This window comes from Gobius niger, assembly GCF_951799975.1.
Source record: "Gobius niger genome assembly, chromosome: 20".
Classification (NCBI taxonomy): domain Eukaryota; kingdom Metazoa; phylum Chordata; class Actinopteri; order Gobiiformes; family Gobiidae; genus Gobius; species Gobius niger.
Genome location: NC_136871.1, coordinates 8,739,423 through 8,756,485, shown reverse-complemented (window position 1 = coordinate 8,756,485; position 17,063 = coordinate 8,739,423). Strand labels below are relative to the sequence as shown.

The 17,063-nt window shown below is 41.6% G+C and overlaps 2 protein-coding genes and 1 long non-coding RNA gene across 4 annotated transcripts in view; 1 reads left to right on the top strand and 2 right to left on the bottom strand.

Annotated features, from left to right (window-relative positions):
* The window catches only part of LOC306980135, an 857,770-nt gene that overhangs the window by 425,545 nt on the left and 415,162 nt on the right, over positions 1 to 17,063 (bottom strand). The gene's annotated exons all lie outside the window — the stretch shown is intronic.
* The window catches only part of inka2 (inka box actin regulator 2), a 373,123-nt gene that overhangs the window by 272,258 nt on the left and 83,802 nt on the right, over positions 1 to 17,063 (bottom strand). The gene's annotated exons all lie outside the window — the stretch shown is intronic.
* The window catches only part of LOC306980110 (ras-related protein Rap-1A-like), a 35,709-nt gene that overhangs the window by 5,343 nt on the left and 13,303 nt on the right, over positions 1 to 17,063 (top strand). The window contains exons 2-5 of the mRNA XM_079579350.1: positions 4,903 to 4,990; positions 9,972 to 10,040; positions 11,510 to 11,566; positions 11,682 to 11,822. Coding sequence (XP_079435476.1) covers positions 4,934 to 4,990; positions 9,972 to 10,040; positions 11,510 to 11,566; positions 11,682 to 11,822 — 324 coding nt within the window. The 5' untranslated portion in view covers positions 4,903 to 4,933. The remainder of the gene's footprint in view (positions 1 to 4,902; positions 4,991 to 9,971; positions 10,041 to 11,509; positions 11,567 to 11,681; positions 11,823 to 17,063) is intronic.

Sequence of the window (17,063 nt, the reverse complement as noted above, 5' to 3'; positions counted from 1 at the left end):
CTTTGAAGTACATTGAGTTCAGAAAGTTCTGTTCGATTATACGGCCGTCTCACAATGAACTCTGTGTGTTTTACTATTTGTCAAATGCTGCACTGATTTCATAGCGACACAAAAGTTCAGACCCTGTACCAAACTGCTGACCCATCCCATTGCTTTTAATGGTGTCGTGGTGGTTCAGGATGGAGGGGGGGAAACTAGGCCAAAGATCTCACTTTGAATGGGGTGTCTTGTATAGCTTTTGTGCTCGGCTGCAGCAAATCTCGGAGCTGGCCTGCTTTAGCTAATGGTATGTAATGTATGGAGCCTTTGTTATTGCAGCAACACTAATCACAATGTCCGTCCATAAACCACTGTTGGTTCACTGGTGTAGCTCTGGTTCAACCCTACAGAACTGGGGCAACACCTTAATGGTGGCCTCAGCTTAAAGACACCATGTGGAACGGTCCAGATTTCTAAACTTGTAAAATTCAAATAATGTGGTCAACGCTATTCTTCCTGTGGGTCATCAAAAACAAGGCGAGTGTAATGTTTCATGTCCCTTAGGGCTGTGCAATTAATCGAAATTCGATTACGATTTCGATTACAACAGTAAACAATTACAAAATTTGCATAATCGCAAAAAATCGATTTTAATTGTTTTTGGTTTTTTTCAAATTTATTTATTTATTTTTTTCAATTTTTTCAATTTTTTTTTTGCAAAGCAGACTTGCTTTATTTCAGGCCGCTGGGATTATTTCCCCTTCGCTTTTCACGTGCCATGGCTCATGCTTTTGCCTGACATAAAAACAAACCGCGCTGAGTGATGATGTCATCAGGCCGCACTGCTCAGTTTACTTGCGCAGGTGTGAGGGCTGGCCAGCAGGGGGCAGGTGTGAAACAGGGACCTCTCTTTAATCAAGGCGTACTTGAAATCATTTGTACTTTTATGACGGTCCAGAAAACATAAAATGCCATCATAGTGTTTTGATTAATAAATAAATAAAATAAAGATAGACTTTTATTTAAAGGCAACAAATAATCGTTTGAATAATCGTGATTTCAATTATGACAAAAATAATCGTGATAATTATTTTTTCAATAATCGAGCAGCCTTAATGTCCCTATATTTGGCTCCCTGTGATCATTGTCATGTTCACCAATTAAAACATCAGTAATGCTATATGCTTTTTAATTTTACAGGGAGAAATGCTACACAGTATGGCTTTAACCCAACGAAATCACAAGTTCCCCTTAGTCTGTCTCTAAAAATACAGTGCTCTATAGTTGGTAAATGCTGAAATAAAGTCTGCAAATTGGCTTCTTGTTTTTTTTTTTTTTTTTTTTTTAAGTATGTGAGAATTGCACTATATTGTGTGATTAATTATTATTACATATTGGACAACACTGTTCCCTTTTTGCCATTTTTCCGAGAACTTACAATTATTTCACACCCTCACATTTCACACGACTCCCACAGCCTTTTAAATGTTAGCTGCGGGTCAGTGTGCGCCTCACCAGACAGAAGGCAGAAGAACCAGCGCAACACAATGTCCACAGACAAATGTTTATGCTCCTCACCTTGTGTTTGTTTTTGTCATACCAGGACATAATGTAGTTCTTTTTGTCTGCTGTAGACTGTTTCTGCGATGTAGATGTAAGAGTGCGTGAGGGGAGGATAGAACCCGCTTTTCTTTTGGTCTTTTTGCAATGAGAGAAATGGAGAATAACAAAGCGTTTGACCAAAAGCATCCACCTTGTTGACTGCAAAACGTCATTAGTTCCGGCTGTATTGTTGCAAGCGGGGCCGTGTGGCTGGGCGACAGCTGCCTCCACAGTGACATAGTGTTTGTCAGTGGACACGGCGGTGACCCTGCACACGCTCCTCTCTCCTGCTCACTGTGTTTACATAAAGTGCCCTGAGGACTGTCACTGCTCTGCCCTGAAGAGGCTGCTCCCGATCGCACAGCCAGGAGCATTAACATCTGAGAAAAGACTGAGAGACGAACTGCTGAACTACTGCAATCACATTGGCTGTAGGGGTCTGTGATGCAAGGTTAGTCGGTTTTACTCGTATCACGACGACTCCGTAGACGGGCCCAACTCTGCAGACGACATTATAACACCTAAATAACTTCGGCTTTATTATACCCGCTCTCATTTCTTTATGCGAAACAGGATTAGCGCCTATAAATTCTCCACAGCAGCTCCGAATCCCACACGGCTCCCGCTCCGGCGTCGAGTCGGAGGTCCTGGGCCGTTTGTCTGTAAAAAGAACAGTGTAGGTGTGGATCATCTGCCTCCCAGAGAACGGTCCCGGATTCACTTTTTAAGAGCCTGCAAAAAGGCTCATTATCCGACGAGGCTTTCATCGGTCCCTCTCAGGACCTGACTTTCACGTAAGCTGCTATGGTTTTGGGTGCAGCTTAAATGGCAAAATGTTGTACTTTCTAAAAAACCCAAAGCTTTGAAAGTTTTAGCGCTTCATTAGGGAGTTCCTGACTTTTAAAACCACTCTGAATGTTCTGGTTTCTAACGGTCTTTTTCAGTGAGGGACATTTCGGACTGAACATCTGTATCTTGGGATATTTAAAAAAAAAAAAGATGGAGCGCTGGCTGCAGTGGGAGTACTTTCGTATAAAGGGTCATTCAGCAGGGACTGTCCAGTACTCGAGCTCACGCCCAAAGCAGCTGGGATGGGCTCCAGCTGCCTGCAAGATGAATGAATGAAGCTTTTGGGAATGTGATTCATTGGATTCAAATTCATTAACATGCACTGTCCCATGCCAACCAAATGACAACAACAATAACAACAACAACGAAAAGAAGCACCTCTCTGAATGATAGGATAGGATGAAGGCCTGTAGTTGCTCATAAAATTTGTGAAAATATGCAAAATGACTTGTTCCTTATTTGGGGATTTCTTCTCCATCATGTTTCTTGGCATCTTATAACTTGGTCCACCCTCCTTAGTCCCCAATAGTGAACATTGTCGAGCCATTAACTCATTAATGCAAAGCACGTCTCTGGCTTTTCCTTCCTCGTGCACGAAAACAACTGAATAATGGAGGTCTGTGATTTCCAGCGGCAATAACTAAAGCAGGAATAATATTGCATGGCCGCGGCCGCTCCCTCCCCTGGCCCGCGTCGCAGTGACCCATTTGGCCGAGCGTTCGGAGCGCCACCATCTTCCCCTCGGAGGGATATTCCAGTGATTTCTCAATTTCCTGCCCCTCGTTGTTTCCACTTCCCTCAGCTGTTCAGTGGCTCCAGAACAACACCGTATCAATGATCTAAAAGAGTGAAATAAAAACGATTTTGAGACTTTCCTAATCTTTAGACTACTTTAGACACTGAAGACTTGGTGTCGTCTCCTAGAGGAACTTAACTGTGTGGAAAACATCCCCGGCACTGACCTCTGATGGATTTTACATGTAAAGAAAAAAGTGAAAACAAACCAAAGGCCAGCTGCAGCCCACTGGTGGATTGCATTTATTCCTCCGTAGGGAAGACAATTTGAGCACAGGCCTGGGGAATCTCTCTGGACTTAGAAACTTAAAAGCTTTTCTCTCATTGTGTGCTGCCTTGTGACAATTTTGTGATATAATTGCATTGTTTTGCTGAACTATTGTAACATGCTACCCCATTTTCTGGACTATAAGTCACACCAGAGTATAAATCGCACCAGCCAAAAAATTAATCATGAAGAAGAAAATAACAAAAGTCGCTCCTGAGTATAAGTCACAGCCACCTGGGCATGGAGGCTCAACGGCACCGTTGACAAGCCTCTCCCGGCAGCACGTTGTTCAAGCTCTTATTTGTAAATTCGTTCATCTAGCTGTGGACATCTAGCTTTTTTTAGTTTTCTTCATTGCAGTAAGAGTAACCTTCGCTTGTTGCCAGTCCCTCACAAGTTTCTCGCTCACTCCACACTTTTTTTCTGCTGCTCGATTACCGTTTTTTAAATCTTCAGTGGTACAGGAGTAGCAGATACTGGTCCACGTGAAATTTCATATTTTGATTTATAAGTCACACCTGAGTATAAGTCGCGCCCTCAGCCAAACTATGAAAAATAGTGCGCTTTGAGTGCCTAATGTAGGTGGAAAAGCGCTATATAAGTTGAGACCATTTACCATTTACCATTTAGTGAAACTTATAGTCTGGAAAATACGGTGTCTGACATTAAATTCAAAGATTGTAATTCAAAGTGTTGGGATTTGTGCCAAAACAAGATGGAAAAACAAGGAACAACATGGAAAAAAATGACTAAAACTGATCTTTCTGCACATTTCTAAGTTGGGTTGGGTTTTTGTTTTCTGCTGTGTTTGCAAAATAGGTGTTAATTTCAGTCGGATGTAAGAGGGCGGTAAGCGTTATGTTTGCGATGTTGCATAACCCAGTATTGCGAAAACAATAATGTAGCCTTTAAAATTATGGATAGCCTAAACATGTGTGAGAGAAAGTGAACAGATCTCCAGTCATACATTTTGTTGGGGACATAACTTTACAACTCGATTGTGCATAACGTGGGCTGCTGCAGGGCGTGTTGCGTGTTGGGACGGGGCCAGGGCCTATGGTGTCATTGTGAACTGTATCTATCTCATTGGCGCAGCTCGTCCAGGCTCGGCGCACTGCACACACGCAGCTGGTTCGTGTTAGCGAGGGGTCACGCAGGCTTCACCTCCTCCACCCTGCAGCCGCTCCACTTATGGGTGTTCCCTCTATTGTTGTGCTGCCTCTTGTCCATAACCTCCAGGAATGACTAGAATCCTTTCCCCTCTGCCTCGCACTTGGAAAAACTTCCCCGCGTTTGCAGAGACTGTGGATATACTCGCTCTAAAAAGACGCTTTGTTTTTATCGATGCAGCTTTTGTTTTGAATGTTCTCACAGCTTGTGTCCCTCTGCTGTGCTCTTCCTGTTTGTAGACGGTTGGCTGTCTGCTGAAGCGATCTCGCCATGCGTGAATACAAGCTGGTGGTGTTAGGCTCTGGAGGTGTGGGCAAGTCCGCTCTGGTGAGTATCCGCTTCCTGTCTACTTCATGTACTCACATTTATGTACATCCTGGACACTAGATAATGTTGTGTTGTTTAAAGCGACACTGCAGAACATCCAGGTCATATGTAGCACTCAAGAGCAACTGAACTGTGCAAACGACATTCTTCTAATCTTCGACACAGGCCGTTCTTTTGCTGTGGGTTAAAGGTGCACTTTGTAACTTTTCAGGCATGTATTTGACCTTTTAATGACTTGGTGGTGTTATGGGTGCAGCATGGCACCTTTGCTTTCCCTCACAGTGGCCTCTATGACGCGCCAGGATCAATTGCTTTTGAGTTTCTGGCCCGTTTCTGGTACGAACCCCTGAAAACAATTGATCCTGAAGCATCATAGAGGCCACTGCGAGGGAAAACAAAGGAGCCATGTTGCACCCGTAATGCCACCGAGTCATTCAAAAGTCAAATGTGCACAAATATGAAGTTTTTTTGTTCACTTAAAAAGTTGTATAGTGCACCTTTTTAACAAGAAAACATTTGAATAAAACTTTTGTCTGGCATGCGTAGACATCAGCAACAAATCTCCATGGAGACGAGCTGGTGATGTCCCGCTCCCAGCAAAGTTACGAGTCCGATGAGAAGCATGTCCGCCCTCTAGGTTTCTTTTTCCTTTTAGATATTCTTCACCCTCTTTTTTTTGGGGGGCTTATGTCAAGCAGTGTGGCTTTAAAATATGATAACTAATCTCAAAGCTTTAACCTTTCCAGAGGGTATGTGAACTATTTTCATTCTAAACAGAGCCCTGTGTAAAAGTAAATAATAACCTGACACTCATTTGGCGTCTGTTGCTATACGGTTGCCATGCTGGAATGTCATCGGCATAACCTTTAGCCCGTTAACTGACGAGGGCGTATAGGCACAGAGCGGCTGGCATGTCTATATTGGCAGAAGCTTCACTCGATGTAACTTGACCTTTCGTTGATATTGATTTGTTTTTCATGAATCTTCTGATGACATTATTAAAGTGCACCCTCAATAGAAAATGCTTTTGCTGTTTATCTCAAAGCCGGATTTGCTCTGCGGCTCCTCTTCAAATCACGGTTAGCGCTCGTGCCTCACAGATGGGTCCCAGGTTCGATTCCCAACTGGACGGGTCCTCTCTGTGTGGAGTTTGCATAGATACAGACGGCATCTCGTCATAGAAAGGGGCGTGGCTTCGCCGAGGAGGAAAATAGAATCTTTAGAGAAACACAATTTTCCCACTCTTTTTAGCCATTTTCTGGTGGAAAATGAACTTATTTATCACATGTAAATAAAGTCAAGTGTAAATCGGGCCCATATGGATATTTTCTCTCAGCAGATTGTTCAGTAGAAGTGAAAAAACGGCAGTTGTAGCTAGCGCTAGCTAACCGTTAGCATTAGCCCGATGCTAACATGTAGCATCATGTTAGCATTCTCCGTTATTTATGTATCTATGGGCTGTTGAACCACTTTGCGCCTCCCCATGTCTTTGTATCTTTTAGTATAAACTATATTCATAATTCAGCATTTGTTAAAGTAGTTTTTGAATAATTAGAGAAATTTTACATTTTTTCAAAATTGTTTTCCCCCTTAACTGTTTTCAAGAATGACCATATATGGGCGATTCCAGAGATGCCGTCTGTATCTATGTTCTCCCCATGTATGTGTAGGCTTCCTCCGGGTATCACTAAAAATATGTAGAATAGGTTCTCCTCTGGGGCCAGGACTGCCCTGTAAGAGATTCTTAATCTCAGTGGGACTTTCCTGGTTAAATCAAAGCAAAAAATGTGGGCGTGTCACATGGATTTGAGCAGAAGTCCAGATTGTGGTGTGAAAATATAAGACCCTAATTACACCAGGACAGGTGTTTACAGGTGTTTAGTTCAGTTATTGTTGAGTGTGAATAAAGCTTACACTACAGTAGATTAAACTGCTTTGTGCTGCTAACACCCACATTACAACACTGTAGAAGGAATGAGATGCTTCTTATAATTTGGTAATATTTTAGCAACACTATTGTGAAACTCCCCTTTATCTTTTAACATTGCGGGAATTAAAACGCATTATTAGTCATTAAAGAATTGTCCCAAAATCAAAGCCTTTAAACGCCACTGATAAACTTTATTTACTTCAAAAGCAAATGTTCTGATCCAAATAAGGCAGATTGGGTCCAGTCTTTTTATTCAATTCCCACTAAATATTGGCTACAAGTCATAGGGGGAAAAATGCTTAGATCTTAATTGTGTTTGGGCATCACACTAGCATTAACTTTGACCTGCTGCTACCTGTAGAAACCCTGCAGACATAATCCCTTCTCTTGTAATGTGATCCCTTGAGTCTGACCAATTTGTTGGGATTAAATTGTGAAGTAAACCAAAGAAAAGGTCATCAGTCATCTCTGTTAGACTTGTGTTTCCTAATCTTTAACACACTTGCCCCTTTACTCACCCACAGTTCGCAGTAAAACCCACAACCATGAATGTCTTATCTTCACACCTCGCAGCATAGTCATCTTTCCTCATTTCTGCATTGTCGGATAAGACAGTTTTAAAATAAACGTGGCTGCATTTTGTCACTACTTGTTTGACGGCAGACCATGACCCTCTTCGCTAACGTTGGCCAGGTGTTGAGTCTGATTAATCCTTCACACTGGCAGCCTACACCTCAAGATGTTATCTGTGAACTCGCTCTACCCCTAATGTAAACCTTCGTGCATAGCTTTACAGAGCACAGTCCAAGTTTAGACATTACCATCAACATGTGACGTGCAGAGTATGCTCAGGATTGTTCGCCAAATTGCCATCGGGGATTCAGGAAGTAGTTCATTTATTTTTCCCGTTACTATGCTGAAGTATATTCTTTTAAAAATCGCAAACAAATCTGAGCCACAATTTGAAAATAGTTGAGTGGACGGTACAATGGCCTTGCAACAAAACACTAGTCTTGGGGTTTTATGTTTGAAGCCTTTTTACTGCAAATCCTACCACTACAGATATGAGGGTGAAATTAATACATTTTTGCATTGGTTTAGTAGTTTATTCATATTTCTGTCTTTTCTTAAATGTTTTCTTTTTCGTTTCATTTATTTAAAGCAAAGAAAAAACAAAACAGAAAGGAAAGGCTCCACAGTAATAATCACTTATACACTTATGCTTGAAATAGAGTGGGGAGAAGTAAAACTAAAACTTAAATGTGTATCTTTTTATATGGTTAGACGTTTCTGATCGTGTTTCAAATATGCTCAATGAACTGAATTCGGACGTAATGTTAAAAAAAAAAAAAACAGCCCAGTTTTTCACATTTTGAAATGTATAAAATAGGTTTAATAGGGCTTTTGTCACGATCCGATACATATTATGTGACAGTAAGTAGTTATGATAAGTGATATATTTACCATAAAATGTGTAATAGAAAACAGTCATGTCTCCACAACAAAATGTAACAGTGTTGCATAACTGTCCCAGAAAAATAAAGGAGTGCAAGATAGAAATGCCCTGAGCAGCACACAAACAGGGGACTATTGCAAATAGCTTAAAGCAGTACTAAGTAACGTGTTTACCTTAATAAATCCTTTTCGTATTCCCTGTGGGGGTAATACAAGTGTTTATGGGATGATTGGAGGGTCTTTCATCTCCCCCTGGTGTCTCTGGACAGAAAACCATGTTTGCAACTTGACTGCCACCGGTCCGGAGAAAGCAATACACACTAATGGAATCACGAAGAAGAAGCTAACATGCTAACGGGCAAAGCTAACTGCGGGCTAACGTCACTTTAAACAGTATTTACAGCCAAGTTTGAGTGAAAAAAAAAATTTCCATTGTATAATTGAATGCACAGTAACCCTCTCTCCCTTCGCCTTTCTTGTCAGCGTAGTATTTACTCTCCAAGACAATCAATAAGTTAAAAAATCGTAACTTGCTACTACACCTGCAGTTGCGCTTATGGCCTCTAGGGGGAAGAGTTACTTAGTACTGCTTTAATTCCAATTTTGATATATTAACTAGGACTATTTTGATTTGTTAAGAAAAGTGTTGATACTTTGTATTGTGGCAGAAAGTATCACGATCTATTGCAAAACGATATATTGTCCCAGCCCTAATGATTAAAGGGGCTAGATGCAGGTTAGCCATTTTATACTCACTACTGCTACCTCAGGTCACACATGTAACTGCACCTTCTATATTAAGTTTGTACATGACGGCACTTCAGACCAGACACCTTTTTGAGTGACAATGCAGGATTTTAGAGGCAGTTGTGGTGAATAGGTCTGGGCTCATTCTACACCTTGTTGAAACATGTAGGGGGAGGAAAATACATAATTTTAACATTTTTAAGTGAAGTTTAGTCCCTCCTTTAATGTATTATTGTGGTCAAGGTCCATTTTACTTATAAGGCAAATTTAAAACCACACGCTGCCCAATGGCTGTACACAAAAATGTATGTAATTTAAAAATACAAAAGTTAGAAATATGAAAACCCACTTGTTTGCGCTGGGTTTTCATCTTAAAATTGTCTAAAGATTTGGGGCTGTTCTAAAGTCTAGGAGCCGCTACAGGTCAGTTTATTAGTTGACCTCATTTTTCTGACTGAAGCCCAGAAAGGTAGGGTGGAGCCGTCTCATTCAAACATTTGAAAACCAACATCAAAATCATAAAATCCTAAGGTTTACAGGGAGTCAAAGAGGCCAACAGGGGGGTTATGTGCTTAGGTTTTGTTTTTTGTTTTTTGTTCCTGTGCTGCAGACTAGGCGATGGATAGAGCTCTGGTCCAGCCCACAATACACTAAGCATTATTATGGGCTTATAGATGTACCTTTTATACCAACAGTAAAGAAACAGTACATTGGAAATAGTGTAAAAAGGTGTGAAAAGTTTCTGAACACTTGGTATTATGTGGAGAAGTTTGGGAGAAGACGTAGACGTTTTGTTTTTAAAGGTTGAAACGTCCTGACATTGGCTTTCTGTCTCTCCGTCTCTCACAGACAGTTCAGTTCGTACAGGGAATCTTCGTGGAGAAATATGACCCTACAATAGAAGACTCGTACAGAAAGGTGAGTGCGGCGCTGATTACTCACAGCTGTTGGAGGCTCATGCCGTGATGTTGCGTCCCTTTGCTCATTCAGCTCTGTATAACGCCTCTCCCACACTCAGTGCTTACGTGCAGCCAGAGAAATGCGAGATGTTTCCTCATAGTCAAATTATGCATATAAAAGTTTAATTGCCGCCGCACCACCGGACAGTGGTGTTTGTTATCGGACTTGTGGGTTGAAAAGACAGAGAGGCACTGTTTTCACATAACTTTACTTTGTGTAATTCAGTTTTATTACACAGGGCTTTTTAGTAAGTTGCTCATTCGACTGTGTGAGCAAAAGCTTCATGTCGACAGGAAAAAGTCTTGAAACCTTTGCCAGAAAAAAATGTATTCCCTCTAAAAAAAAATTTCCCCTCCTTCTTCTTGTGTTGTGCTATTTGGAAATATTAGAATTATCATATATTATGTTTCTCCTGTGGCCGAGTTAGGTTCAGCAACATGAAGCTACAGCTGTGCAGGGCAGGATTTTAAAGATGCTTGAGACTACCATATTTTCCGGACTATAAGTCGCCCCGGAGTATAAGACGCACTATAAAAAATGCCTAATGAAGAAAAAACAACAGGCTGAATAGGCGCACAGTATGCTAACATAATACATTGATGGTTAGCTACATGAAGCATAAACAACGAACTTAATAGGTGTCTGGTATGTTAACATCACATAAAAAGTTCAGATAACTCTAGCATAAAGAACATACCAAACTCTCCATCTCACTCCAAATCACTAAATCCATTGAAATCTTCATCCTCGGCGTTGACAAGCCTCTCCCGGCAGCATGTTTTTCAAGCTCTCATTTGCAAACTCTTTCCTCTAACTGTTGTCATTGAGCTTTTAGGCCGTGATTACCATATTTTCCGGACTATAAGTCGCTCCGGAGTATAAGACGCACCAGCCGCTTAACGTCACATAAACCGTTCCGATAGTTAAAGCACAAGGAACACACCACTGCACCGTCGACAAGCCTCTCCCAACAGCATGTTTTTCAATCTCTCATTTGCAAACTTGTTCCTCTAGCTGTGGCCATCGAGCTTTTAGCCCGTGATTAGCTTTGTTTTGTTTTCTTCCACGAGTGACCTCCCTTCTCGCTCACTCCTAACTTTCTTTCTGCTGCTCGATTAGCCTGCAGTGCCCTCCAGTGGCATGTGAAATTATATATTTGAATTAAAAAAAAAGAAGAAGAAATCACATATTAGTCATTCCGGAGTACGAGACGTACCCCTGGCCAAACTATGAAAAAAAAGTGCGACTTATAGTCCGGAAAATACGGTATATAAGGTTATTCTTTGAAATGTTGGCTCGTAGTATAGCAGAGTGTGATTAATACTTTAAAGCCTCATTGAGTCTCTCGTTCGATAATATTGAGCTTTCCAAATTGCACTTGATTTCACATTGATCACCTGCTCATGTTTTATTGTGTTCTCCCGCAGCAAGTGGAGGTAGACGGTCAGCAATGTATGCTTGAAATTCTCGACACAGCAGGCACAGTAAGTGTACTCATCCCTCCCCTAATAACCTTGTCTGAAACGACCTCGAGTTTGGTTTACAGTCTCTCAAAGCTATAAGACTTGATTCATTCCTCCTGTTGCGTGTTTCGTGCAGGAGCAGTTCACGGCGATGAGGGACTTGTACATGAAGAACGGCCAGGGCTTCGCTTTGGTTTACTCCATCACAGCACAGTCGACTTTCAACGACCTCCAAGACCTGCGGGAACAGATCCTACGAGTAAAGGACACAGAGGACGTGAGTACACGGGCGTCACGAACTGTTTACAGAAAACATCCGAGCCGCAATGTGGTCATTTCAACTCTTTCACCTTTTTTTTTTAAACATGGAGTATCTGAGTTTTCCTGTTTCAGAGTATGAAAGGAGCAGGTGCAGGTCTTTTAAACTGTTAGCTGCTGCATCCTTGTCAGATGGAGAACATTCATACTGTTCTTTTAATAGCTATCAATAAGAAATATACGTGGATAGTGTTCTGCATTCTGTTTCCTTCCTCCTATTCTCCTTTGTATGCTGCATTTGCATTTTTGTCATGTGTCTTCTTGGCCATCGTTTGATTTAACTTCTTAAAATCCTGAAAAATGCCCTTGTTTTTTAGTCCACACTTTCCTTTATATTTTCAGAAACGTCGATCATTTATCTGTCGTCAAACTTGAATGCGCCTGGTGTTTGTTGTCTAATCCGGCCTCAGTCGTAGTTTGTTTTTAGCCACTTGCATTGTCCATGCCGTTGCTAGGGATCCCATTCACACACGCTGTATTGTGTGCCAGGTAATGACACATTTACATGCTGCATGAAAGCACTTGGATACACAAACGGCGGCGCCTGAATTGTAGCAAGAGAAATGCTTTTTCTCGGTACTCGGTTAACATTTACTCGAGTACATTTCCGTGTACAAAGTTGGAAGAAATTGTACTTGTGAGAGTAGTTTTAACAAGGTACTTTAGTAATAATAACTTTTCCATTACATATTTTGTATATTGCATATGTCACCACTAAAACACAAAGTACTTTTAAGCACATTAGTATTAGAACCATTTGACTAAACATTTGATAACACTTTAGATTACAGCCCACAAGTTCCATTGGTAGGTACAGGTAGCAATACAGTAATTACACTTGTAAGTACTGCAATTACACATAAAAGTTCAAGGTTTAATAATGGTTTACAAAGATGTACGACATGTAGATATACGATGTGTAACAAAGGTGTAGACAGTGTTGTTGTTTTTTATCATGGCAGTGCTCATGTGTGGTTACACATTACAGGGCGGGGCATTACAAAGCATTAGGTCATTCAATTCAAGGCCTTAAATATCATCAAGCATTAAATTGGATTCGAACTTGCAACACATCTGAATTTGTCTGAAAATTATGATATTACTCAACCATTTTTACTGTGTAAGTTCATTGAAAACATGAAAACTATGGGCTAACACATATTTCAGTTTTGGCTGAAATTTTCTTTTTCCTCAAAAGTTTCCCGTTTTGACCAATTCTCTTTCCTCGGTTTGGTGAAATGTTTGCAAATCTTAAAGGAATAGTTCACCGTTTTTCCATACTGAGATATGTTCTTACCTGAGCTTAGACGTGTTGATACGTACCTGTCTGGTCTTTGTGCCTGTGGAAGAGCTTGGTCGCTTCTAACTTCACCCCGTTTGGAGCTATAGGAATATACTGGGAGAGGCCAAATGCTAGCAACATCTTTGGTCATTTTGCGTGACTGAGGGCACGCACAAAGACCAGACAGGTACGCATCAACTCGTCTAAGCTCAGTTAAGAACATGTCTCAGTATGGAAAATCGGTGGCCTGTTTCTTATAGGGACTAGATGCAAGTGTGTCTTTTTTTTCATACTCACTGCTGCCACCTCAGGTCTCACGCGTAACTGCAGGTTCTATACAAAGCTCGAATTAACACCTTTTTGAGTGATTTTAGAGGCAGTTGTGGTGAACAGGTCTGGGCTCATTCTACACAACAGGACATTACTGGAACATGTAGGGGGAGGAAAATGCATAATAACATTTTTAAACTTTAGTCTCTTTAAAGAAATTAAATATTTTTGGTGGTGTTAAAATGTACTATATGGGCATTAGAAGTGACATTAAAAAACATGTACACCTTTTTTACACTTTGGTCATTTTGGACGCTAAACCTTGCACTCTAATGTGTAATTACCTGTACTTACATGTGTAATTACTTCATTGTTCCCTGTGCCTACACATCAAACTCGCGGGCTGTAATCTAAAGTGTCACCCACTTTTCTACTCTTGCTCTTAATTATCATGCAGTACTTTTTACTTCAGCGAAATTATTTTTGGACTAGCGTTTCACTTGAGGAAGTATCTTCTTCTCTACCCGCGTCTTATTATTGGATACGAGCGCTTTGTTTGTGTGTGGTCCACCGCTCAGATCAGTAGCCGGTCAAACACAGGGAGGATGTGTCGGCTTATTATCTGAGGCCACAATGCTATTTTTTTTCCCCCTCCCGTTAAACCGCGAGGCTGCTGAAGTGAGTAAGCCCTCAGTCCCTCTCTGCTCCGGCTGATAGTGCGTCAGCTGGATCAGCGATGCCCTTTTTTGGTGATCTTTTGGAAGGATTCAGTGTTACCGCAACCCCTCGCGTAGTTTTCCCCCCTTTCTCCACCATAACTTCTTTCTCTGCTCCGCGGTGCAAGACATTCAAACCCCTTTCTTCTATCCAGAGCTTGTCATTCGGGGCTGACTATTAAAATAACCGCTGACCAATTTAGTAATCCATAATTGTTATCTGATCTGCATTGCGAGGCGTGCCACAAAGACGATGGCTTGCACTTTCGCCTCACAGACGGAAGGTTTCAGGTTTGATTCTGTGGCTGGCAGGGTTCTTTTGTTTGCGATATCTCTTCATGTTTAAGTGGGTCTACTGCTCCTGCTCGCGTTTCCCACATCAAACCATGTCTAATAATTGGATTTGTGTGGCATTTGATCATCTTACATAATACATCTGTTGTGTTCATTAGATTTTGCGCCGATCGTGATGAATTTCTAAATATAGGAAACGAACTAGAGTGGTTTAAACGGAAAGTCGTATCTAGGCGAGCATGCATACCCCTTCTCGTACCTCCTGCTTAATCTTTGCCAATAAATGCTTCTGTTTTGAGTTTTGAATATCCCTTTTTCTGATACCCGTTGCTGGGTTCACTCCGGTCTATGGGCTGCATGTGGTCGCCCTGCGATCTGGCGCTCAGTGTGGGTGATTGGACTGTCAGGGCAGAAGTGTAGAAGGCCCCGGTCCATCCGAAACAGCCAGGAGGATTGTGGTTTTGTGGCTTCATTAGATCCGCAGTGGGCAGGCAGAGCTGAGGTTCGCCTCGGCCTCACATATGGAGCGCAGGATCAGTGGCTGGGTTCCCATGAAATACAGTCAATTCAAAGACGTGTGCCAAAAGAAAATTAGGAGGCGATTATATTTTTGTAGTTTAGAGGTTTACAAGGACAATTAGGGCATAACTTTTCTGAGGTGTCTCACTTTTTATGGGCTTTGGGTATTTTGGTGCCAGTATAGTACATCATTGTGACTACCGCCTGTGGGGTAAAGAAAGGAAGAGTTAAGTCTTAAGCGTTTATCAAAAATGTTCAAACAGATGTAGCAAATAAATTGGACTTTGCTTGGTCCAGGACACCACAGGAACTGCCAAGTAAAACTGCATGTTATCAGCAATTGTGCCATTTAGTTTATTTTGATATTTTAGGAGTGGATACGGTATGTCAGGGATGGCCAACGTCCGGCCCGGGGGCCAAAACCGGCCCTCCATCATAGAACTTCTGGCCTTTAAGATGATTTTGAGGAATATTATCACACAAACCAGAGATCAAATGCTCAAGATCAAGGCCACCGTTTTTCCATACTGAGATATGTTCTTACCTGAGCTTAGACGAGTTGATGCGTCTGGTCTTTGTGCGTGCCCGTGGAAGAGCGTGGTATCTTCTGACTTCACCCCCATTTGGAGCTATAGGAATACATTCGGACATCATCTTTGGTCATTTCAGGTATGTATCAACTCGTCTAAGCTCAGGTAAGAACATATCTCAGCATGGAAAAACGGTGGCCTGTTCCTTTTAAGATGATTTGGAGGAATATTATCACACAAATCAGAGATCAAATGCTGTTAATTCCTTTTAAAATGTCTTGTCAGAGCACTCATTTAGGCCATATATGATGTACAACACTGGCATTTGTAGAAATTGATGCTTTACTTCAGTCTACAATTTAAGGGTCTGGCCTTTGGTCTCTTGAAGATGAAGTAAATCATCCTTCCACTCCACCAAGAACTTGTCTACCTCTGTATGTCAATGGGGACACAATTATGTGGCTTCAGCACCTCCTTCAATCTATCATGACTAAAAAAAAAATACTGTGAGCTTTGAATTCATGCTGGAATAGTGCATAATACTGCAAAACAGTATTTCTTCATACTTTTATTGATTCAGGCATTGATTATAAGACTGATTATCAAAAGCTTTCAAAGCAATTAATCAACACTTTGGATTCTGATGCACCAGAAACGCTGCATTACATTTTATACATATTTATATATTATCTGTAATTATGCATTGCCACATATTGTCTACAGATCACCATTTACTTGGGAAAACGTTGCCTTTGTACTTATTTCATTCATATTTTCTTCAGGTTTCCTCTTCATCTTCGCAGCTGTTAAGGCCATTATATCCTGCCTTGTTGCCAGCCATTACTCACTGCGCCGTAAGCATGTACCTGTGCTGACAGACGCACATGTTTATCTTGCGCTGCTCTGAGGAATGCCTGACAAAAGGAACCACTTTCTCCTCCTTTTGATCCAGGAGGAGGAATCTCCTATTTGCAGAACAGTTCTTCCCTCACAGCTGCTTTACCTCTCTGCCCCGACGCGCTCCATTTACGGCCATGGCTGGCCAAACGCTTAAAACGCTTAAAACGCTACGCTCCTTTTAATGTCTTCCACGGCACACAGTGGCTCTGAATTTTTTAACAAGGCATAACAGGCAATTCACAGTTTTAAAATGGACTTCCCTCCGCGTCCTTCTTATGCAATCGCGTTCTCATGACTATTCCACGTCTGTCACTGCTCGCATGGCTGGGAGGCTGCTAATTCTCTACTATACGCGTGTGACTCACTGATGCCGGGGCCACTGCATAGAAGCTCATGTGAGTGACACAATCAAACATCAAGGCCAATTGTACTACACGATTATCCTTTTAACCCCCTGCATGGCTTTACTGAAGCGCTCATTTCTGGTGTCAAGAACCAGTAGACGATTGCAGTTTTTAGGTAACAACTTTGCAAGAGCAGCTCAATGGGGGACACTGTTTGCATCTGAAGCTCTGTTTACTCGCATTAGACACGCTAGACTTAACGCGCCGTGTGGCTAATATGTATACAGTGCGTCACCATGGTTACTTCCACTCGTGTGATGTCAGTGAAAACTATAAATAGGCGGT